This window comes from Acinonyx jubatus, chromosome F2 (genome assembly GCF_027475565.1).
Source record: "Acinonyx jubatus isolate Ajub_Pintada_27869175 chromosome F2, VMU_Ajub_asm_v1.0, whole genome shotgun sequence".
In the NCBI taxonomy this organism is placed as follows: domain Eukaryota; kingdom Metazoa; phylum Chordata; class Mammalia; order Carnivora; family Felidae; genus Acinonyx; species Acinonyx jubatus.
The window spans coordinates 3,801,768-3,826,827 of NC_069394.1; the positions used below are offsets into that span (position 1 = coordinate 3,801,768).

The 25,060-nt window shown below is 53.6% G+C and overlaps 1 protein-coding gene across 7 annotated transcripts in view; it reads left to right on the plus strand.

Moving 5' to 3' along the window:
* TRAPPC9 (trafficking protein particle complex subunit 9) overlaps nucleotides 1–25,060 on the plus strand; it is a 566,520-nt gene that overhangs the window by 420,673 nt on the left and 120,787 nt on the right. For 6 of the 7 annotated variants that reach the window (XM_053208248.1, XM_053208250.1, XM_053208253.1 and 3 more), the window contains one exon: nucleotides 8,730–8,873. In XM_053208248.1, coding sequence (XP_053064223.1) covers nucleotides 8,730–8,873 — 144 coding nt within the window. Of the gene's footprint in view, nucleotides 1–8,729; nucleotides 8,874–25,060 lie in introns of those variants that run through there. The other variant, XM_053208255.1, reaches the window with a different exon arrangement.

A 25,060-nucleotide genomic window follows, 5' to 3' on the forward strand; every position in this document is an offset into this window, starting at 1 on the left:
AGTCCCAGCTTCCTCTCCTGTAGGATCCAGACTATCCTGTGACGACACTTATCACCCGGGCGGTGGAGACATGGCGGAGAGCCTAGTGGTACACCCGGCCTGTGAGGAAGTCCTCGGGGAGGGGACCACTCCACAGGTGCGGATGTAGTCAGGTGCCCCTGGCCCCTGCCGAGACCGTCCCCGTGGCTCACAGGGAACCCCCATCCCCAGGGTAGGTGACTGCAGGCACGTGGCCTGTGGAAGGTGGGGGAATCCGCATGCTAACGTGGACAGATGGCTGCCCACAAGGGCTGATAACAACGTAGGAATTTCTACAGGCTCAGCTCCCTTTAACAGGAACGTGTTTCTACAAGGGAATTTTTATTTCCGTGGAGGATAATTGAAACACCGGTGTCCTTGAACACGTCCGGTATATTTTCATTTACCTTTGGAATTGGCAGTGTACGGGATCCTTGTGCCGCGTTCTGATCGGTTTCCCTGTCTGATCGATCTGTAGCTGCTCTTTGAAAGCTACTTTAGGGTTATTTAACTCCGTTGGTCCTTTTGCGTCTTGACGAGGGAAACCGCCACGGTCCGTCTTAAATCCAGATGTCAAAAATACTTCTGTGTATTGCTCGTGCATTCTCTCTATGGCAGCGTACTAGGGGGAAAAAACCTGCCAGAGATGTTTTCTTCCTGTCTCTTTCTCTTCATTTCTCTGGGCCTGGGGTCCTGGCGGTGAGTGTTTGCCCCTACTCACTGGGGGGGTTTGGGACTGCTCTGTTGCGTGGTCCTTCGTGATGCACTTAGCAAAGTCGCCTTCTCACTTTGGAGACTTGCCCCCCCACCCCCACCCCACTGGGCTCTGGCTTCTGGGAAACAGGTGTCCCAGGTGTTGCCTGGACCGGAGGGAGGACCTGGTGCCTCGCCGTGTGGTCGCCCTTGCTGGCCCCGTGCACACCCGCACGCCTCCTTTTACTGGGCGCTGTTTTCCGTGCCAAGGAAGGTACTTACGGGTCCTGAAATCAATGTTCACCTACAGACGTGCAAGCTAAGGGGTTGTGCCTCCACACACACGTTGGCCGAGGTAGAAGCAGGCGCTCCTTGCGTCCCACGCTTCAGACCTGGCTTCTCTGCAGCGGGGCCACAGTCTCCGGACACTGGAAGCAGCGTTCGTTTCGTCCTTCTCCCTCTGATACAGAAGAAAGTGTGTAAAGTTTATAAAAGAAGCGTCTGCAAGTGCAGGGTGTTCCTGGAGCTGCACCTGTCCCCTCACCGGGGGTCCCAGAGCAAGTTCGGCGCGTGGACACGCGGTCCTGCCCTGGGTGGGGTAGGCATGGACGCTGGCGATCCCCGGGCACCTCGGAGGCTCAGAAAGCAGAGGGGGCAGGCAGGGACGCCTCTCAGGGAAGCCGTTTCGGCCAGGGCTGCAAGGGTGGGTGGAGTCAGTTCCCTGGAGGTGGGGCGGGGTGAGCACCAGCAGCTAGCGTCCCAAGGCTGCGGACCCCAGTAGAATCTGGCTGTTTTTAGTAACACCTGATGACTGTGTGGGGCTGTTTCCCTCTTGTGAGCTCAGTTCACCCCTCTGTAAAAGTGGGTGAGTATAGAATGAGACACTATGACTGCAGGAGCTTCCTCGGTGTCACGGAGGTGGGGGGGGGTGTCTTCACTGGCCCCTGTCTCTCGTGGAACCAGCTGGACTCTGATTAAGGTACCGGGGTGTTCAGACCAGACAGTCACTCTCCTGAGAAGTTGTCTCGGCGGTGAGAGGCCACTGTCACCTGACAGCCACTGTAATTCCCACCCTGGGCCTTCCCCGAGCTCATAAAATCCACACTAAAGAGGTAGGTGTGTTCGAAACCCCTTCAGTTTACAACGAGGAACTTGAGATTCAGACAGACTGAATACCTCAGAGACCCAGGCTTTACCAGTGAAAGAGACTGGGCATCTATCTGTGTGATGCAGGCTTCTGCTCGGCTTGCCCTGGCCTCGTGATCTTCCAGCCTGTGCACGGAGCAGACGGGGTGGGGGGCAGAGCACTGGACCTCAGACCCCTGACCCCCAGCCCCAGGCTTGTTCATAAGCCGCACCGACCCATCGTCCAGCCCCTCGGGCCCTGTAGCTGCACTAACCACAGCGGCCGCAGGTGCACAGCTGTTGACAGTGGACGGTGTTCATTGCTGAGCACCCGCCAGGTGTGCACCCGGAGTTCAGGAGAGCGGGGATGCCCGTCTGGACTCGTCCAGTCACTGCCCGCTTCGGGCTCCAGGATCTTCAGGCCTGGTGAGGAATTCCTCACCTCCGTTTGCCATCTCTGTGCCCTCAGGCAAGTTATTTTTGCCGCATACAGACTTAATCCGTCTCTGGGCTGCTGTGAACATGGAGATGATGGCGGTGAGGCACACTGATGGCACCCAGGTGGCCTGTGGTTGGCGCGGTCCCTGGCGATGCTCTGATTGGATTGTGCTGGGCTTTGGTGTTTGGAATCCAGTGTATCTTTTCTCTTCAATTAAAAATAATGGATTTTCTCTATTATAATTGATCTATGAGGCCTAAGAAGAAAATTATCTTCTTTGGGTGTGATCCAGATGTCGATGTTCATGCCATTTTCTTGCCTGCTTGGAGCCCCTCCTCAGGATGGATGGCGCCTCAAGGTTGACTGCTTCCTTTCACTTGGGTTGTGCTTCATTATAAAACAGAATAGGCCGGGAGAGCCGAGCAGACGCCCATGTGACGCGGCACATAAATTTAGAATACCAGTCTTATAACTATCAATTATCTCCCAATGAAAGTTCAATTTAATTACATGTGGATCGTCCTTCTAAATCCAACTCCCTGATTTGTATTTAAATGTCATCATTATGACTTCCCTGGTGAGGTTATCAGCTGTTCAAAGACTGGATCATGTGATATTTTAAAAACCGCCGCTTTTATATAGACTCTTCAAAAATCGCAGCACCTTTTTCCAGTGCCAACTCTTGACTATTATTGTCACATTTGGCCATAAGATTAAGCATGAAAATTGGCTTTCAGTAGTCGTATTAATTTTGTGTAACTCCGACTCATCGAAGATGAACAGGGTGGAGTAGCGGTAGGGACTATCTGACGGGGAGGCCGGGGAGCGCTCCCAGGATATTGCATGTAGACTCACAACCGCGTCTGAAATGAGAGTGTCCGCGGTTCCACGGGCAGCCGAGATTACCTCCGAGGCTCTGCAGTGCCGTGGGCTCCTGGTCCCTGACGAGGGATTAACCGCCATGACAGCAGGTGCTATTTATAGCGCGCCGCTTGTGTGCTGGGCACTGGGCTGACCATGCTGTGTCTACCGTCTCGCTTAAGCCACACAAAACCGTGCAAGGTGGGGTTCAGCCCCAGTCTCAGCTGCGGTGTTCTGCACACCCTGAGGGACTGTGGGGGTGATAGCAGTCTCCCAGGAGGAAATGTGCAGCGAGGGTTTGTGCGGTTGGGCAAACCTTGTGGAGAGCTGGCCCTTGAGCACGGATTTAGAAGATCTGAAGGCGTCCTGTCCTGACAGGTGTGTGTGGGGCCTGGGCCTCTCCCCCATCTGGGATTCAAGTCTGGTCCTTTCATCTAATCCAGAGGGACCCTGACAAAGTGCCACACATGTTTACACACAGGATCAGACTTCTCGACAGCATGACCAGCAAGCCAGTGGGCATATTCCCCACTTCAGAAAATGAGGTTGGGTTTCGAGAAGTTACAGGGTACGTGGAAGACAGACAACTGAGAAAGCCCTCGCGTGGAGCTGGCGGCCGAGCCCTGGAGGTTGCCTCCTCGGCCAGCAAGTGGCCGGGCTCTTCCACTCTCTGCCGTTCACCAGGGATCGGTCTCGCCCTGGCGTCCCTCGCAGATGCCCTCCCGCTTCTGAGACCACACTGGACAGAGAGCCCAGAGAACAGATTCTTGCCCCAAGCCAGCCACTGACTGTAGGTCATGCCCCTTGCGCTCAGCGTCATGCTGCTACTTGATTAAAAATAGAGACCCTGCCATTTGTGACAGTGTAGATGGACCTAGAGGGCGTGATGCTAAATGAAATAAGCCAGAGCGGGAAAAACACCGTATGGTTTCACTTCCATGTGGAAACTAAACACACACAGACACGAGCAAACAGGAAAACAGACACAGACTCGTAGATACAGAGAACAAACTGGTGGTTTCCGAGGGGAGGCGGGCGGTGACAGGCAAAAAAATAAGTCACGGGGATGAAACGTACAGCATGGGGAGTGTAGTTACTAATACCATAGTGCGCTTACTGTCGGCAACATTCAGGTGGCGCATAAGCATTGAATCACTGTGTTGTACACCCGGAACTAATACGTGCCAATTATACTTTGAAATGAAAAAAAAAATTAAAATAAGTAGAAACCAACAACGGACAGGAGAGGCATCCTGGTGAAAAGGTGCGTGAAGGACGATTTCCGTGCTGGCGTGAGTCCCCCGTGAAGACCGTGCGGCTACGTGCCAAACCCCTGCAGCTGCCCCAACGGCAGGTGCGCCCCCACACCCTGTGGGTCCTGGGCCCACCTGTTCTCCTTTCCTTCCCTTTGTCATTACTGAAGATAGTGTTTTCCGGTTTTGCTGTGATTTGCCAGAGGGTCAGCTGTGTTTGGGATTATTTTTTGGACGCTTGTTTGTGGGGGATTGCACCAATACTCTCCCATCCGTGTTGCTTCACCCCCAAGAAGAGGTTTCACAGGGCCATGAGCTTATACCCAACTGAGGAGGGCTGTGCCCGGGAAGTTGTCCTTGGCAGGGCGGTGGGGATGCCATGGCTTCTGTGTCTGCTGAGGGTTTTGTTGCTTCCTGGTTATGAGGAATGCTTGTTAACTGAGAAGAGGGATGTGCATCGTCCAGGGCGTGAGGCTGATCCTTCCCTGGGCTGATGGAGGCTGCTACCAGGCCTGGGTGAGAAGGTGTGAACCCTCTCAGCCCTCCCTCCGGGTCAGGTACTGCCGACCGCATCTCTGGTTGGGTTGGAGTGGGCATCCAGCTCTGAACCCAGGGCTCTGTCCTCTGCCTGCTCCCACCTCCCTGGTCGTTGTCATTGCCGGCAGCACTGTCGTCCCCAGTCCGCGTGGCTTTCTGACAGAAGCAACAGCCTCAAACCATGATGGCTGAAGCCAGTGAGACGGCTGGACTCAGAGCCAGGACCCCTCCTGGGGCTCTCAGGCAGCCCTCCCCGCCCCCCCCCCCCCCCCCCCACTGCCGCCTGGTGCTGTCCCTGGTGCTGCACGTAATACAGCAGCTTCCCACAGCGGGAGAGGTCACTCATCAAGACTGGGCTCTAGGAAAACAGGTCGTCGCACACTGCCCTCTCCTTCCTGGAGGTGAGGATAGAGGCGGAGGTGGTGATGTCTGGGGGCTGTGCTCTGAGACCACGTAGCGATGTCCAGGCCAGCCATGCTGCCTGTGGTTTGGGGAAATAATCCTTGGCCTCCAGCCTTGGCATTCTGGCTCCAGGGCTTGGAGCTGGGTGACCCTGGTGTGGTACTCGGTTTCTTGGTACCTCAGCGTTAGCACCTGTGGGAAAGGAGGGGTGCCGCCTTCGGGATGCTCACAGCTCTGTCACAGGTGGCGGGGCAGTGGCGGTTCACGTGGCAGTAGGCTTCACGGTCACTAGGTCTGTGTCCCATTCCGGCTCTGCACACGGCGTGAGCAAGCCATCATTTCCTTTGAGGTGCTCTGCCTGAGCAAGAGGGAGCCAAATGGAGCGAAAAACAAAACCGTGGTGCTGAGTCTGAGCGACAGGCTCTGTGGTGTGGGGCTGCAGCCCGTGCCCAGCGCCTCATCAGAGCTGTGAGAAAGCAAACCGCTCCCGTCCTTACACTTGCTGTCATAAATCAGACGAAGGTACGTGCAGGACACTTAGCACAGGGCTTGGCACGTAGTGTCTGTTACATTTCATTTTCTTCCCCCTTCCGTGTTGTGGGCCCGCGTGGCCATGATTTCATCAAGGCTGGGGGCGGGGGGGGCGGGGTGGGGGCGGAATGTAGTGTGATGCTTACTTCATCGAGATTGTTGAGAAAAGCCCTTCAAGTGATCACATAAATACAATCCCGGTGGCCATAGCGTCTGGGGTGTCTCTGGCCCCGGGGATCTGGCATTCTAGGTGCGCTGTCTCCTTCTGTGTGCAACAGGAAGAGCCTGGTATCCAGAATGTTTCCAAACCCCTTTCAAAGGTGAAAGTTATTAGTTCCTTTCGGGTTATCAGGTGATGAACTGAAATTGGCGTTTTTAGTGAAACTTAGGAATATTCTGACCTTTAGCTTAAGGAGAGCCCTTGTTTGGTTCATTCTTCCTTCGAGGTGGGGCCTGGAAAGAGCCTATACCGAGTGAGACATTAGAGGCACTCCTGCTGGACATGTAGACACCTCGCAAGGGAAGAAATGTATGTACAAAAAATGGCTAATAAGCTTCTCAAAAAGCGTTCTCTTTCAGGAGCGATTCAGACCTGCAAATTAAAACATCAGTGAGGTAGCATTTCGCCCCTTCCTAGCAAAGGCGGAAAATCGATCATGGCCAGTATTGGCAGGGGCGCAGGGAGAGGGGCGCCAGCCTCGCTGCCTGGGGCGCGTGCCCCAGTGAACGCCTTTCTGAGAAGGAACTGGGCGCCCACCTGCCAGCCTTGACCTTTTCCACCCTCTCGATTCGGTCTCTGCTTCTAGATGTGGACCTCAACCCGCAGCATAAATGCAGACAGGAAATTGAAGCACAAAGATGTTTAGGATTTTTTTCAATAGTAACTTTTTGAAAAATGGAAAGTATGAGTCTGAAAATAGCGGAATTGTTAAGTAAGCGATGACAGGGTTGGGTGACAAGACGTTCTGCAGACTAATTTTTAATGATGTGAACGTGTTCACAGTATCTTGAAAGAGTAAAACAAGATATAAAATGCATGTATATATGTGTGTGTTCGTATAAAATGAGACGTGTGATAACATACACCTATAGTAGTTTGAACTGCATTAAAATACAAATACTTAGAAAAAAGACTCTAGAATTAAAGTATTACAATTAGGGTTTAAGGATGAGTCCTTGTTTCCTTATTGTGCTTTTTGCTGTTTTCCCGCTTTTTCTGGGCTTGAAACGAGTTTTACGGGCTGAAAAGAGAGTCAGTGTGACTCTGGAACGAAGTTCTTGCTATGGGATGCCATGTTCTCTGTGTGCACAGGAGTCTCTCATTCTTTGGGAGTCTCCAAGCCTCAGACATCTCCTGGCCAAAGGCCATCCATTTCCTGACACCCCAGTAGTTTTCGCTAAGCTGTTAAGGTTCTTGGGGTTGAATCTTAGGTGTGTACACCCCGAACAGAGTAGCAACTCTTGTCTCTTGGTTGTCCCACGGAATAGCCCCGAGGGCCGCTTAGATCATACTGGGTTTGGCTGAATGTTTGGGCCACACCAGAGTCTGGGATAACACACTCACTTTTATCCTTTGAGTGACTCTGTCAACTTTCGGTTGAGCCAGAACGTCGGGGGCCTCACATAAAGAAAACCCCTTCCTCCCCTTCTCCTTCCGTCTATCCACGTAACACGCCTTTACTGAGCACCTCCTGTATGCCTGATTCTGTGCTAAGAGGCAGGGTTGCAAGCATCAGTGAGACACAGCCTCTGCCGGCATGAAGGTCACGGTCGGGAGCTGAGGCAGGCTGCAAGCAGCCGATTAGAGCGCCCACACCTGTGTGCCATGTGGCGTCTACATGTCAGGTGCTGTAGGGTCTGGGGGTGTAGCAGAAGGGCACAGGTGCAGAGGTCAGGCAGGAGGTGAACGCCGGCCCAGGCTGTCTGGGAACGTGCTTAGTTCACGTGTTCGTTTATGCGGGGAATTGTTGGCCGAGTTGCTGTGGCGTGCCAGGCATTATCCAGGCCTGGGAGACTGTGGGAGCAAGACCACACAGACCTCCGTCCTCAGGGAGCTAAATTCCAGTAGAGCTGTTGGACAGCAAAGCCCACACGTTCGTGTCTACAGCGCGTGGGAAAGGCTATGGCAGAATGGATGCTGCCATGGAGGGGAGGCCAGGGGGGGAGAAAGGAGGAGGATGCTGTGGGGGAGGTGCCCAGAACACCTTCCTTAAGCTCAGACCTCGAGAGTGTGGGGCTCCAGCCCCACAGCTTAGCACTAAGGCTAAGGCAGAAAGAGCCTGGTGTGTTCTAGAAGCTTCCAGAAGGTGGAGAGGGCTGGACACAGCAGGCAGGGAGGCTTTGTGGAGGATGTGACCGTTGAGCAGAAACCCGAAGGGGTGGGTGTCACAAGACAAGGTCCTGGGTGCAGGGGCCAGAAGGGGATGGGCAGGGTGTAGCTGGTCAGGCCTGGTGTGTGTGAGCAAGTCCTGTGGCCGAAGGTGAAATGGGAGTTGATGGGCAGGGCTCTGATGAGGAGGCTTTTGGGGCCCCCAGGGCTAAATAATTGCTAGTCCTCTCTGATTTTCCACATGGGGTCCCGTCTGCTTTGTCCTGTTCCAGAAATTACATTTCCTTCGGGGTATGTGAGTCTTCTCTGAGGTTGGGCTCTCTGACTGTGTCTTCAGCTCTAAACTGTGTGTTGAACCAGCTCTGAAGCCACTGCTACCCTGGGAGTCTATTATTTCATTTTCTTGGAATGAATCCATTATGAATTACTAACGATAATGATTCATTATACCGTCTCACGCTGGCATGTGCTGATTCTCCAACAGCCAGCAGAAGATACTGCCCTGCTGATTAATCCTCTGCTTTTTCCCCCCTTCTCTTAGAATGGCCATTCAAGTGGACAAGTTCAGCTTCGAGAGTTTCCCAGAATCCCCTGGGGAGAAGGGACAGCTTGCAAATCCAAAGCAGCTGGAGGAGGAGAGGCAGGAGGCCCGCGGCTTGGAGATCGACAGCAAGCTGGGCGTCCACTGGAGAATCATATCCTTCTCACGGTGGCCGCCCTGGCACTGGGCACACCCTGCTTGGGGGCTCTGCCCTCTGGGAAGGACCCCCGAGGGGCTTCACCGTGGAGCTGTAGACAAAGGGTTGTGTCAAGGAGACACGGACCAAGGTTGTCCTTTCTTAGCCTCTTCCCACTCCCAGGGCCCCACCAACGGGGTATCAGATCAGGGTGAGGAAAGGCCACTTCCCTGGAACGTCTCAAATCACATGTTTCTTGCCAGTGTTGATGTTTGTGTTAGTGACACGTTCTCATGCCTGCCTGTCAATGCTGGGCTCCAGGCTTCACAGACTGTCCACTCCTCCCGGTCAGTTGTCCGGGAGACTGAAATCGCATTGCACGGCTTACAAGGCATGAGAACCCTGAGGGGTTTCACAGGGGCAGTGCTGCACGAGAGCGCCTAGGGCAGTCCCCGGCCCTGCTGCAAACTTGGGACGTGCCTGGCTCACAGCAGGTGCTCCTTTCCACAAGCGAGCACGTGAGAGGATCCCAGGCGCACTTGTGTGAGTGTTCGACCGTCTTCCAGAGCACCTGCTTTGGGCTGGGTATTCAGCGAGACGCTTAGGCTGAGACGGCAAGAGAAGCCTCAGTGTTTCTTCATGGCCCTGCGGGGTGTGGCTCGCCAACTGGGGACGACATGCACTTGAGGCACAGGGCAGGGCATCACACCACGTCTGTGAGGTTCAGGGGTGGAAGCTGTGGGCATGGGGCCCTTGGAGAAGGCTTGACACAAGGGGAGATGTTAGAGTGGCTTTTGTAGGGTGAGTAGAAGTTTCTTCGAGGGATGAGGGTAGGGGATGGCCCAGCAGTCCCAGATCATTCTAGACCATCTCCCTGGATTCTGGACAGATCCTCAGTCTGCAGGTGGCCATCTCCAAGAGTTGAGGCACATTGCTTTGTGCCCACTAGAGAGGGTCTGGAGCTGATAGACCCTGTCCCCAAGGAGCTGGGACAAAATAAGCCCTTCACATGTAAACCGGAGGCTTCGGGAATAAGACATTAAACCCAAGTCCCCGGGGACTCAGAATCTCAGTGGCACATCACATAGTTAAGGTGTTTGCCTTTGTACAGAAGGAGGTGAAAAGGAGGGATGATTGGAGTCCTCCCTGTCTCGAGCCCACCCAGAGCTCAGCCATAGGGTCGGGGCCCAGCCAGTGCCTGCTGGTGACAGAGCCCAGAAGGCAGCGGCATTCACCCTGCACACCAGGCCGTCTCCTTTATCCCTCCCGTCTCTGACGCGTGCTCTCGCACCCCTGGGGAGAGGTTGGCTGGGTCGCCTGTGAGTCCATCCAGGACGTGGTGAAGCCGGCTGCCCGGTGGGGTTGCCTGTCCTCAGGGAAGATCGAGGAAACAACCCCGCCCCCCACCCCCGTCCTGTTGGGGGACAGCAGAAGGCACAGAGCTCTCCTGTCCTGGTATCTGTGGTTGTGATGCTGATGCTGGGGTAGGGGGGTTTGGGGTGGAGAGGCTCTGTAACCTCTAGATGTGCACGTCCCCATGTGAGGCAGGACATGCCCTGCTCCCAGGCCTCTGGGCTTCATGCGGGGAGCTTCTCTCAGACCAGGAGTCCTGGCTGCGAACGAGTCCGCCTCTGGCCCATGGAGGGAAGGGCGGTGTGTGTGGGGGGCCTGGCAGGAAGGCATCTGTCTCCCGAGTGTCTCATTCTGGGTGAAGATAGAAGCACGAAGCCTCGGAATGGGGGGGGGGTGGTTTGCACCCCTGCTGTTAGGGCTACGGTAGCACCTGCTGATGACGCACCTGCCACTTCCCAGGTGCACCCCTGGGCTGGCCCAGGTCGTTCTCCATGGTTTCAAGTCCCAGGGGGGCTCCGCCGCCCTGTCTTAGAGATGACAACCTCTCCAGCTCACACACAGGAAGAAGGGGAGCGGGCGCTTACCAGAAGCCCATCAGTCGCCCTGCAAGCCAGCGGCCCTTGGCCAGGATGCAGTGCCTTCTAGTGGGATAATGCTGACCATCAAAATGCTTATATTTTGATAACACCGACCAGAAACATGCTGAAAATGTCTTTGGTTTCTCTCCTTTTAGTTTTGCCTCCTTTAAGAGGTTGATATCCCCATTTTCTGTATTTGCTTAATAATTCATGCAACAAATATTTATTGAATGTCTACCATGTGCCAGGTACATCTGTCTCCTAGATGTACTGACTGGGAGTTTTTGAGAGACCGTCCCTACAGGCGGATTCCATTAAAGAGAATGAACAGTAAGACACCTCTCTCTCTCTCTGTCTCTCTGTCTCTCTCTCTCTGTCTCTCTCTCTCCCTCCCTCCCTCCCTCCCTCCCTCCCTCTCATATCTGGTAATGACATCTGGCATGGGATGAATAGCACAATTCTGCTGTTGTCAACCTGGATTCAAGCAGATGAAAAGACCAAAGATTGAATTGGCTAATACTCTTATTATGCATTTTAGTGATATTTTCTCAATATTTAGACTTTATGCCAAGATTTGAGCCTAATTTGACACTCCTCTAAGGAGTAATAACAGTGGCCCACATGTAGCATGTAGGGCTAGCTCGACCTGTTTCCGTGGAGATGGTGGACCTCTGGACCCGTCAGCATCGAATCTGTAATGACCAGATAAGCAGTTGGGCACACCAGGGATTCCAGCCCCAGTGTTTACCTGCTTAGCGAGCTGTACGTTTTGCTGCGCTCACGTGCTGGGGCCCTAGAGATGCCCCAGTCTAAGGGGCTGAGCAGACCCAGAGATGGGCTCTTACAGTGCAGCCTGGAAGGACTGAGACAGGAGCCTTCCTGTGTGAGGGCTGGCACATTCCAGAGTCCGAAAGCAGCAGGGACCTATGTCATTCCCTGTGACCAGTAATACAGCAGGCAGACCAGAGAGGTGGCAGGGTCTAGAGGCCTCCTGCGCTGTGCCTGGAGTTGGGCCTTCCTCCCCTCCTCCCCCTCCCTGCCATACTCAAAAATCTGTTAGGAAGTTCTTTCTCCTGCATGACCCATTCCTCATCACCAACCTTTGCTGGTAATTGTTTTCATTCATTTTTTTTTTTTAATTTTAGAGTGCAAGTGAACTGGGGGGGGGGGGGGGAGCAGAGGCGGAGAGAAAGAATCCCAAGCAGGCTCCATGCTCAGCACAGAGCCCAATGTGGGGCTCAATCCCGGGACCCTGGGATCATGACCAGAGCCAGAACCAAGAGTCAGACACTCAACCGACTGAGCCACCCAGGCTCCCCAGCCTGGTAATTTTTAAAGGGACTTTTCCTCTTTCTCAAGAGGAACCACGTCCATGTAATGTCTGTGCGGTTTCCCAGGGGGGTGGGAGAGCAGCCTGCACAGGCAGCATCTGGCCTGGAGAGCTGGGCTCGTGTGGCAGACATTGATACTTCATCGATGCAATACACCCTTACTTTCAACTCCTTTGCGCAATCTCCTTTCCACCTTCTTACCTGCTGGCTACCACTCCTGGGCAATCTTTACTGAACTTTGGAAACCTTGATATAGCTAAGTTTGTTGGTAGCAGATAATAGCCTTCCACACATAATCCAGAAAGTACCTGTTTGGCTTTGGGATGGGACCAAAGATGCCTCACTATTGGGGCTGGAGCCCGGGGTCAGAGGCCCAGCTCTGCCGTTTCCAGTGTCCCCACGGAGAGGCTGTGGCCCAAGGGGCCCTTGTCCTTGTCTGTTCAGGTGAGAACACTTGCTCAATTAGCTGTTAGGCTTAGTTCTAATAATCCTATTGCCCTTTTGATCATCTCCCAGGTATCAACCGAGATATTAGCATTTTCTTCTAACCCCGAACCTGCAAAACAGATAGTACTCTGGTTTTCAAAATAAATGCATCTTGGAAGTTAAGTAACTGACCTGAGAGCAACACAGCTGGCCAGATAGCCAGGATCCTAAAACCTGTGTGATTTTCTTACTGGCTACTTGAAGTGAGGCTCACTGTCCAGGTGTAAGCCTAGTTTCTAACGTTGGGAGGTGTCCACACTGTGGGCCCCCTCTCCTGCTGCCAGAACCGCCCTGCTCCTGTGACCTGGCCTCACAGGAGGACCATCCTGCACAAAAGTCCGTGGGCCAGGCCTTGCCCACGTCCTCACTTCCACCTGTGATGGGACCTGCCACAAGGGTCTGGGATTGCCGTTCTGAGAGTCCCCCAGAGTGGCCGGTTCTGGGGCGTTTGGAGATCGGCTGTGTCTGTTTTCACTTTGCATTTGTAATTCAGGAGAGGAGAGTGTCCGTCAGTGTCTCATCCTTTGATGATGCGTCTTCCTCATCCTTTGTGGTTGACCTTGCGCTTCCAGTCTCCCGAGGAGCCTGGTCCATCACTGACCTCTCCTATCTCGCGCGGCTGGAGCCGCCCCTTCTGCTGGACTCCAGCAGCACTCTGTGCCTAGGTCTTGTTTGCTACAGGCCTTGCAAAGTGCAGGGAGGTTTATTTTTCCCAAAGTTCACGTCTCCTGTGCCCAGCCGTGCTGTCCTTGAAGCCACATCGCAGCCTTTCCTTTAGCAGCTGTTGACTGGTGGCCCGCTGTGTGCTGGGCTTGCGCTCAGCACCAGGGACCTCCGTGATGAGCGAGACCAGGTGTGGACCCTGACCCGACAGAGCCACGTGTCCTCCCCGGCACGTAGGTGTTAAAACCCGTGGCGAATGAACAGCTTCCATCTCATTGATGCTGCAGACTGCATGGTTACCAGCCTTGCTGTGCTGTGCCCGCTGCTGTGGCGTGTGTGAAGGGAGTTTGCACGCACAGGGTGAGTCATCTCTGAAGCCTGGCTCCTTTTCCAGAGGGCAGCCGTGCACGGACGATCTGTGGTGGAAACAGGTGAAGGATGAGCCTGGAGTCCTCTCACCTTCTCCTTTTCCCGGTTTCGTTGCAAATGTCCCTCCAAGGAGCATTTCAGGGGTCGGTGGGATACTCGCTGACGCGTCGGAATCCGACCCCGTGTAGGTTTCATGACAAGAGCCAGGTGCACCGGCTCCGGTGACCTGGGCCATCTGGGCAGCGTCTCCACCAGGTGGCCTGACAAACACGCGTCTCCTCCGTGCTGTCTGGAGACCGTTTGTCACCATCTGGCTGCTTTGTGGGCCAGGTAGAGGCTCAAGGAGCCCAACTGCAGCCCGGGTTTCAGATGCCTGGGGATTCACATCCCAGCGCGGGAGGTGGAGAGTCCTCGCAGCCTGCCGAGGTCACGTGAACCTAAGTAACCAGAACGTGGCAGGACACGGAGCAGTGCGGCTGTTCTGAGCGTGGGGTCATGCGTGGGCCCAGGAGCCCCAGCCTGTGCGCTGCTAGGCAGTGTCTGCGTCTGGCCTTGCCAACACCAGTCGCCCTCTGCAAACCCAGGAAGCTCCACGGGCTGTGACATTTGTGACTGGTTTTTGCTAGGCTTGACAAGCAGAAGCCTAAAGACTATAGGCACAGTGTCCTCAGTTCAGTTGGTCTTGACCAGGACAGCCGGCCTGGAACACAGCTATGCCTGGCTTCTCAGTTTTCCAGACTGCACTCTTCTCGTGAAGGGGAATCTGCCTTCAGCTGATTCCTCCTCCCTTCAAGGCGAGGCCTAGATGGAGCCGTGTGTGTTGGGGTGGGGGGGGGTTGCCCTTTACTCTTCACTCTCGCCACCTGGCTTGTGGCTTATTCTCCAAGATGCTGCTTCGTGGGGCTGTGTCTTCGCACCCCCTGAGAAAAATCAAATGTCTTAAAACAAGATTCCTTTAAAACCCAGCACGCCGTGCTCTCCTAGTAGTCCTGTGCGGAGAAGCGGTTTAATCTAGATGAATTTAGTACAAATAGCTCCTGTCGTCAGTACAGCTGGCTGCTTGATCATCTTAAGTGCAGTACAGGGTTGCCTTCTGTGTCTGCCATCAGGGAGGTTAGCTTCTCCAGCTGCTGGTAATCACTGGGCTCAGAGGTCTTTGATCTCACAGAGGAGCCTCGCCAGCCCGGGAGAAGGTTCCACCGACCACCAGTGCGGTGCCGTGGCCCGGGCTCTTTGGCCTGCGGTGCGCAGAGGGAGGAAGGTGAGGACGACGCGGGTTTGATTGCTGCCTCCCCCAATCCAGACACGGTAGCCAGTTACTTTGAAAAGAATCAAGGTTTGGCACCCAGCATAGATTTCAAATTTGGCTCGTGAGAGTGAAGAAGGGCTTCCCCAGATGCAAAGCACTGTTTCAGATCTGTGTGTGATGCGTGTGCACCATGGTGTGTGTGGGGCGTGGGGGTGGGGCGTATGGTGTGTGCCTGTCGCAGACGATGTGTGTGTGTAAACATTACCCGAATCGATATGCACAGTGTGTATGGGTGCAAGCCTGCTCCTTCCTCTGTCCTTTGGGTGTGACAGTCACTGTGAGCGCTAATGCCCATATAACACCTGCCAGGTGCTGGGCACTGTTCTGAGTGGTTTATTTGGATTGACTCACTTGCTTTTCACTAAAACCCTAGGAAGTAGTTTTATGCACGTCCCACAGGTGAGGACACTGACTTGTTCCAGGTCGCCAGGTACTGAGTGGCAGAGCTGGGATTCGTCCCCAGTCGTCTGGCTTCAGAGTCTGTGCTCTTGGCTCCAGGCTGGGGACGGCAGAAGAGCATCTGGTCACTGCCAAGGTCTCCGCATTACCCCCATTTTCCAGATGAGGCCGAGTGAGGCTGCACTGCTCCTTGGGCACCCTGCTGCTTGGTACTGTACCCACCCCGCACAGAGTCCTCCTCCATTTCACCTGCTCCACCCGCAGCCCCACAAGACGTGCAGAGCTGAGCCACTGCAGACTACCCCTTGGCAGCTCACCACGCTGCATGGCATTTTGCGTCCAGTTGGGCCTCTGACACCAGGGAGCTGAGCCGAGATGCGGGCGCCCCTACTGAGAGGAGAACAGCCCACGTCAGCATTCTCAAAGTTCACGAGGCAGATTAGAAAACACGGTCACGGGAAAGAGGCTCAGTAATCACTCAAAGCAGCCTTTCCATTAGTGTAATTTCTATTTATGACAATCTTCTCATTTATTTGAGCTGAAGTGGGCCTGGTCGAAGTCCTTGCACCTGTAGTTCTTCCAGATCTGGCACGTGGGGTGCAGACGCCCATCTTCCTGGGGGTCACCTGAGGTATAGCCCCACCCCTTCTGAGAGCACCCTCTCTGGGACACTCACCTAGAAGCCGACTTGGAAGTGACTGTCAGTTGCTCTCGTGTGATGGGTTTCCAGCTTTTGCTCAGAAGGCTGTGGGTAAGAACTAAGAGTTCTGATCCTGGCACTGCTTTCTCCTGTGAGAGGCAAGGCCATTAGAACTCAGGCCTGTGGGCTCAGAGGAGAGCCTGGTGACCCACTGGGCTCCAGGTTCCCCCAGGGAATAGTTGGTTGAGCAATCACTTTTTTCTGTAACAGAACACCAATTCATGGTAAACTTGAGTCACACGAATAAAGACAAGACCTCAAAAAACTGCTCAGTGTTTTCAAATTGCAGTACATTCCCAAGTATTTCACTGCTAATGGTCTAGCAGAAGATGAGAGGGAAGGTATTTTATTAACTTCCTGCATTTTCCTTGCATCTAGCTGCTTTTCAAAGATTTGGAAGCAAACATTCATGGTTCTCAAGACACATAGAATATTAACTGAGTATGCATGGAGAATGTTGTAAATAAAAAGACTGTGCCCACATATTAAGTTTAATTAATAATGGTGAGTAATAATAACATATAATCCTTACACAACAGACTGAACTCCTTAAAAGTAGGAAGACTCTCGTCTTGGTTAGCCTTCTGTCCACGACAGCTAGCACAGTACACGGAGTAGGTATTAACAGGTACTTGGTATGAATCACAGTGCACACGCTGCAGTGGTGGAGGCACACGGGGACAAATGCATGTGACCAGTTCAGGAAAGATACTCCAGGGTTCAGCCACCACAGCCAGCGGGGGAGGAAGGGCTGGCTTCCAGGCTGGGCATGGGTCAGAGAGGACGTCCCAGGTGAAGTGGAGTTTAAGCTCCAGAGACTGGGGTGTGCTCACTAGAAAGACTGAAGAGGGTTCCAGGCAGGGAGAGGACGCGAGTCAAGGCACCAAGGCAGGAGGCAGCACCATCTGTTGTAAGAAGTACTGGTAGTTTGACGTGGCTGGTACATGTTCTCGGGAGTGAGATGTGCAAAACGTTGGGGGGGGGGGGGGGGAGGTCACGGAAACACCCATGGGGAACTTGCATAAACTTCTAGGGAGTCGGATTTTATCCCACGAGCAGCGAGTAGCCACAGCAGGATTTTGGGCCAGGGAGCATTGTCATGAGACTCCCTTTAGGAAGATGGCTCTGGTGCTCCTCACCCCGCTGCTCTCTGGGCATGGTGTCTCCAGGACGTGTTTGTTTTTGTATCGTGCGATTCCGCTGCCTTCTTTTGGGAATTTGGTGCAAGAACCTGCAAAGATGTACAGGGCGGTGCAGGTCTGTCTCTGCTGTCTCGTGTTCTTGGTGAGGCTCTCACAGGGTGTCGAGTTAACATATGGAGGATCACTGCTAGGACTGGGGTTCCTGTTGGGCTACAGACACCTGACATCTATTTCTGCTCTAAAATGTTAGGCAGAGGGGCGCCTGGGTGGCTCAGACGGTTAAGCGTCTGACTCCTGATTTCAGTCCAGGTCATGATCTCATGGTTCATGGGATTGAGCCCCACACCTGGCTGTGTGCTGACAGTGTGGAGCCTGCTTGGGAGTCTCTGTCTACCTCTCCCCCTCCCCCGCTCGCACACTTGCACATGCTTTCACACACACACACACACACACACACACGCTAGCTAGCTAGCTAGCTAGCTAGGTAAAATGCTACAGAGGAAAACCAGAATAATGGCGGCACTCTGAGCCTTGAGTGTGGAAAAGGAATATAGAATGAGGTCTCTCTGAGCATGGGGGTCACTCATTATGTTTGTGTATCTTCTGTAAGCATATGTCTCCTCTCTGCTGCACAGCTCTCGCATGGGGTGGGCATGAAGCTCAGACATGTCCTCACCATGGTGTCCTTCAGGGTGCTGTGTCATCATGGACTGCACACTCAAGGGTCTAGGTACACAGTAGGTGCTCAGTAAATGGTCACTGACCCAAGCTTGTGCAGGTAGCGACGTGATGATAAACTGTGGCCCAGCAGAGATATAACTTAAAGCTACCAGTACAATTCCTTCTACGTTATTCCTGGAAAAACTTACTTAGTTGACTTTTACTGCCTCTCAACTCCATAGGTCTGAATTAGGGACTTAGAGGCAGGAAACCTGGTCTTTGCCCCCAGGGTGCTCACCCTGGCTTAGTTGGGGAATCAGTTATAGCAACAGATGTCTGGAGCCTGGGTAACCAGTGCTACAGTGGGAATTAGGTGGGAGCCCAGAGCTTAGGGATGGCCTGCTAGGTTCGTGTTGGTACTCATCATTGGCCAGTTTGGGGCTGTTCTTGCCATGCAGGAAGCATCATCTCTCCTCCTCCTCCCCTAGCCCTAAACCTTCCAGAAGGGGACCTCACTTAACACATGCCTTACAGTGCTAGAACTAGGTACCACACTGTCTCATCTGTGGGACATACCCAAGCCCTGTGGGCTTGAGCCAATATTGCTGGACACATCTGGGTGCCCACTACCTTTAGGTCCTACCCCAGGACTTCATGGATCACCTCACAGGAGGAAGAGTGAGCCATTTAGGGTCCAAGAGAATCTTGACCTCAGCAAGGTGCCTTCTGGGGCCCCATGGCGTCTTGAGTCTGTTGCTTTGAAGATGTCTTGAAGGTGAGATCCTGACCCATTCCATCTGCTACACAGTGGACTTAAGACACATCTCCCTGGAAACATGTGGCATGTGCGGAGAAAGTCCAGGGAATGAGCAGTGCACTTGGAATCAACTGCATGTGAACCTCACACTCTTCTTGGCTATGTGGCTTTGGAAAAGTTTCTTAGTATCCTCGAAGAGGTTTCATCAATCTGCCATTGTTGTAAGGACTGTATGAGATGATTTGTAGGTAGCTAACACATAATACGTGCTCAGGGAAAAGAGGCAGGCATTTATTGAGCACCTACGGTGTGCCAGGCACAGTGCTGGTGACCAGAGACGACACCTACTCTCCTGGGGCTTACGACCACAAGCAGTCCTCTGAATTCAGCTAAGCAGTTGGGAAGATATGGCTGCCTGCTTATTGACCTTGCTAGTTTGGGGAGGGGAGGGCAGAAGTTCATGCTGAGCAAGGTCCAGCACCAGACCCTGGGCTCATGGATCACCACCTTTCAAGGGTTTGTGACCAGTAGGAGTGAGCCAACAGCAGTGACTCTAGGTAACTCAGCAGTGTTTTTGAGGCAGAAATGGCAAGCATGGAGGGCACCATAAAGGACATTTGGCATTTCTTGCTGGGAGTTAGATACTGCCTTTGGGAACCCCAGAGGCAGAATGTGGGTTGTGCTAACCTGAGCTGGGAGCTTGTGTGTTCTCCTGGTTCAGGCACACAGATTGTTGATCATTATATGTGGGTGTGGTTTAGGAGACCCACAAAGCCTGGGTCCATGCCAACAGGGGCTCCACAGTCCTGCTGCGGCATCGCATCCTTGACCTCCTAAGGGACAGGAGCAGGATCTCAGGACAAAGACATGCAGACTGCTTGGAGATGTGATTGCTGTGTCCTGGGTGTCCAGAAAGGGTTTTAAAGGCAGGGAGCATTTTCAGCACCACGGAGAGTTCCCCGCATGGCCAGCTCCACCACCCCCGCAGCCTCTGGGCTCTGGCTTGACCCAGCCCTGTGCACAGAAAGATCCTTGTCTGTCCGGTGTGGAGGTTGTGGGTCCACACCGAGGGTACCGTGAAGAATTGATCCAGTGTTTACCGGAAGCTGTCAGAAAGTGGGGTCCCGATTGGGGGCTGCAGGGTCAGACTACCTGGATCCTGCCGCCTCACGGCTGTGTCACCTTTCTTGCTCTCACCTTGTGCCCAAGTTGAAAAGAATTTTTTGAAATAGAAATAGCAGCTCCTACCTTACATCCATTGGGTTCTGAAGTCTTAAAGATAGCATTAAATTGCAATGATACGTATCACTTCCTTACCAAAGGGCCTTTCTCATGGGAAGCACTTTGGAAGCATTCTTTCTAACAGAAATGATGACAGGGATTAGAATCACCATCATCATTTAGTGACCGCTTCCACCTCCACCCTCGCTACGGCCACGTTGCGGTCTTGCGTGTACTAGCAGGTGATGAGGGCAGCTGCATGACTGACTGGTCAGCCAGCTTTGCATTTGGGTCCAGGCTCAGACAGCAGGCTGTTTTTTGGTGGCTTATGGGGCTGAAAGGGAGGGGCGTGCATGCAGGTAATTAGCTTTATTAGCTCAGCTGTATAATTTTATGGCTCATGTCCGAAAGCAAATTAATACAGAAATATGCTATTGGAATGGTTTCCAGAGCCCCAGTGCCATTTGGCAACTTTGTAACTACTCACACGCTAACTTGCTCCTCTGATAATCATTTCAAAACTCCTCATCCTGGCCCTGTCCAGTAGGCACGATTTCTACGTTTCAAGCACTGTGGTGAGATCTGCCTCGAAAGTCTGGCATATTTTTTTTTTCCCTAAGAGGAAGTAATATACCATGTTCTGAAGTCTTAATCTGATACCCCTGGAGGGAATCAGGAAAGAAAGAAACATGAAAATGTGCATGTTAAACTCAAATCCACTGACAACCTGCATGCTGAACCCCTCTCCCTTCTGACTGGGATGAGGCGTGTTGACTTCAGCTGCTCCCGGTGTTGTTTCATAATGTTATCAGCAGAACTGTATTGTTGACTTTTTCTAAAATGTTGATTTTAAATGTGTAAAAGATGCACGTGGCTAAACACATCTTAAAAAAAGGTGTTGCCATCTTGCCCATCATCCCCACATGCCCGTTTTTCTCCATTCCTTCCACGTATGTCAGAATTTCTCACTGAAACTATAATTGCAAACACATAGATTTTTTTTTTTTTTTACACAAAAGTATTTTGTGTAAAGAATGTTTTGCATCTTGGTTTCTCCACTTAACTGTGCACGCCTTGGAAAACTTTGCATCTTCATAGTAAACTTTCTCCTTTGCCCAGTAGCAGAGTGTGACTCTTATGCCTGCACTCCCATAGCTTTGCCATCACGGGGGTTTTTGAACTTTGGAGGTTGGCCCGTCTGGAAGCTGTAATGTCGAACAAGATCTCTTTCCTTTGTGGAGCTGCCATTCTGTGGGAAAGCCCTGGGATGCCTGAGGTGCAAGGATCTCTGGGGGATTCCCTGCTCTGTGCTCCCAGCTTCCAGTTCCTCATCTGCACTGTCTCAACTGGAACAGCCCCCCCCCCCCACCCCGGTTGAAGGGAACATGTAGAACGCTTGCCACAGAACTTGCCTCGACAGGAATGCCCCCAACATTTGTTCCCTCCCCCAGCCCCCGTCTTTTGGGATGTATGTCTTTGAGTCTGAGACTTAGAATTCCTCTGGGAGCGTGTTGTATGTTGGAAATTGGTCACCCTTGAGAGTGAATTTCTTCTGTGTGCCTGTGAGGCACGTGGCCCACCAGATCGCAGCTGAAACCCAAACTGAAAAGAGCGAGGCTGGCTTACCTGGCCGGCGCCACACGTGAAAGACTGCTTTCCCTTCATCTCTTTGATTACAGTGAATCACAGAGTGCTGTGCAGGGACATGGTCATGAGCTAAGGAAGGGGGACTTGGTGTTGTCTTTATAAAGAGAAAGTAGCTCTTCACATGGTGGCTGCAAAGGGAGCGAAGGGAAATGTAACTGCTTTTTGCCACTGCCTGGCAAGTCCCTGGGCTCTAGTCCTTCATCAGACTCTGCAGGGGATGTGTTTTCCCAACAGAGAGGTTGTCTCTGGGTAGCACTGGGGCCGTGACAGCAGGGAGATGCTGACCTGAGTGGGTGGCAGGATCAGGGCCTAGGGGACCAACTCAGCAGAAGTGATTTATCCCAAGAAGGACCCCACTCTTCGTGACCATCCAGTACCTGCACAGTGGTCTGTGGTTTCACTGGGGGCTGGCATTGGCCCATTCCTGGATCATTCTCTTGGGAGGGAGGTGACCCCTCATCCTGTTTCCCATGGATCTTATTCATTCAGGGATTGGAAAAGAGGAGTCCCAGCATGGGACTGACAGGTGCCATCCCCTCTTAGAGACACATCCCAGGTGAGAGTCTATTGCCTAAAATCTCTAAGTTCTCTAAGAAAAGCTGTTTGCTTGTGTTTCTCCCTGGTGGTGTCATGGCAGCGTGTGCTGCTCTGGCTGATTGACCGACAGGGACAGAGCAGACCAGCCATGTGCTGGCCATGGTCAGGCTTGCAGTGCTGAACGCTGGTCACAGAGGAGTCCACAGAACTGGGCCAGCGTTGCCTGGGAGTGTGTTTGTGTCTACCTCGTGCCTCCTGGAGAGGGAGGTGGGCTCCTATTAGCTGAGAAACCCAGCCACGCTCCCTGTTCATGCCCTGTGCTGCTGAGTAATGGGCCAGGCCTCATGGCCATTCTGTCACTCACAGCAGGCAAGTTGCCAACCTCTCCGAGGCTCTGTGTCCTCACATTCCGAACTGTTGTAATAGCCACATGTGCCTGGCTGTGCTGAGGGCTCTACCGGGTATCCCACGGTGACGCTGGAGTAATCCTATCAGAGGGTCCTACTTTCCTTGCTCCGGCAGTGAGAGCTGGGGGCACCGCACACCAGTGAAAGTTAGCCTCTGATGAAAGCCACCCACTTCTACATGCTGACAGTCACGCAAATGTGCATTCACACTTTCATTCATTAGGTGATGTCAACATTTATCGAGCTATCACTGGGGCCCAGGCATCATGAAAGACGCTGGCACTTGAACGATGAAAGACGTGCTCATGGTGCCCCCGGGGAGATAGATGTTGAGGCATCAGTGCCTGTGATCATCGGAGGACAGCCACGAACGGAGCGGCTTTGTAGCGCACCGCTGTGTTTACGATAACAAACGGGATGCGGGTGTCTGCACCTTGGCCGTGCGGTGTGAGTTAACACGTGGAGGAGGCACCCCTACCCTCATGCTGTCAGGGTGGCCCCTCCTCCATGCCTCCCTCTCCTGTGTGGTCACTTTTTGTATTGCTTTCTTCCTGGTGAGGCCCTCGGCCCTCTGCCTCACGGATTCTCAAAGGGAGACTGTCCTGGGAGGTACAACAGTTTCTCCTTCAGCTCTGTGTTGGAGAGAGGCAGCTGGACTGTCAGGACTGTCTTGGGGGCTCTGGTTTCTTCCCATGAGAGCCCCTGGCCCGGGGGGTAATTTCTCTGTGTTCCTTTAGGCACTGCCGAGAGGGCCCAACGTCAGGGTTTCTGTGGGGTGAGGCCTGGGAGTGAGTGAGTGCTGGTGGGGAGCGGAATACCACATGGGCGTTCGTGACTCTACGCTGGTGTGTATACATTGGCCCACGAACCGAACTTTTGACATCCTGGGTCTTACGTTGTTGTCTGCTGTCTGCAATGTAACAGCTTTGAGCAGTGAGTAAGAACATAGACTCTGGAGTGAGACTGTCTGGGCACTAATCGTGAATGTGTGGCTTTGGGTAAGTGTCCCAACCTCCCTGTGCCTCCATTTCCTCGTGTGCAAAGTTGGCATAGTACTTAGTGCGTGACAGACTTTGAGTCAGTTTGTGTAAGGTGCTTAGACCAGGCCTCAGCCAGAAAGTGATCTTGGCTATTACAGTCTGCACACTCACACCCGTGCGGATCCATAGGGTTAGGTTGGGGTCTGAACGTTTTGCCTGCCCCCCAAAAGCCCACATGCCTGAGGGATTTGGGGAGTCTGAGGAGGCAGCACAGGGCAGCCGGCCCTGCCTGGCCCGTTGCCACTAGGCCGTGAGCGCCAAGCGAGAAGAAGGGGCCTGGTGAGCTGTGCTCTGGTCTGGCCGTGGGCATACACCCGCACGCCCGTCCGTGAGCAAGCACATGAGCACGTCCCCCCCCCCCCGCCCCGAGGCGACACTGAAGTAGTGAGGTGCCTGCCCCCTCCTAGGGCGGGTCTTTGCCCCCCTGTGTTGGCCAGGCCCTGCATTCCCCTCTCCAGAGAAGCCCTCCACTCTTCCCTGACTGGAATCACTTCTGTCACATTCCTCACCTGGAGAAGTAAGTTAATACGGCGTCTCCCATGTTAAAATTAGAATATTCGGATCCGTGGGGTGAGAGGAAGAAACACGATCGGTCAGTCATTATCCATGGAAATTAAACACCGTACAGTGTCCCGTTCCTTAAGACAGAGACCTTCCCGGTGAATACATTTTTAATATTGAGCACTTCTCTTGAGAACATTCAATTTCTGGGAAGGCAGAGTGCGTTGCCATTTACTCAGTGGTTGTTTGCACAGGTAATGCTCCTTGGCTCTGGGGTGGAGAAGGCCCGTTATCTTCAGCTGCTGTGAAAGCAGGTGGTCTAAGCAGCAGGCTGAACCCTCTTCCTCTGGGGGAGCCGGGTGGCCAATCACAGACAACCACAGATATTTTCTGAACCCCACTCTGGACCTAAATGCCCAGTTCTGGGGAGAACAAGTTTCTGGGATCTCAGAGTCCCATGTTGGAGACAAGTTCTCCTCCCAGTCTTAAAGTAGAGAGAACAGACCCTGGGTGGCCTTGGGCCCTCTCCCCATTCAGCCAGGGTCCCCCTCTCGGCCTGTGAGTGTGATCAGGTGCCCAGAGCCTGAGTGAGGCTCAGAGGAGTAACTGAGAGGGGCGACGCCTGCAGGAAGATGTGGGCAGAGAGGGTCCTCCGTTCTGGAGCTTGACTTGCCTGGAATAAGTCTCGGTATGAGGATCCGGCCTGTCTTGGCACGCACCCCCTCCTCCCCATGTCAGCCTGTCACCAGCTGGGTAAGCCCCCCGGGCTCCCGAGCAGTGGGGGTGGGAGTGCTGAGTGCGGGGTCCCGTCTGGGACGCTGTGTGTCTGTCCTGGCTTGGGCAGGGGGCTGCGCCAGTCACCCCTGAGGTGCAATGCATCCTGGATGCCGGGCTTTCTGCCATGCAGGTAATGGAGCTGAGGGGCCCTGGCTGCCGCTGGGGGGATGGAAACTGGCAGGACCCTCCCCACGTGGCTTCCATGCGCCCACACTCTGTGCCAAGAAGTGGGCTCCCCTCACTGGGATGTGGCCTGAGGACGGAAGGACACTGAGCGGTTGTGACACACCCAGGGGCCAGGGCATCCGCGGGGTTGCT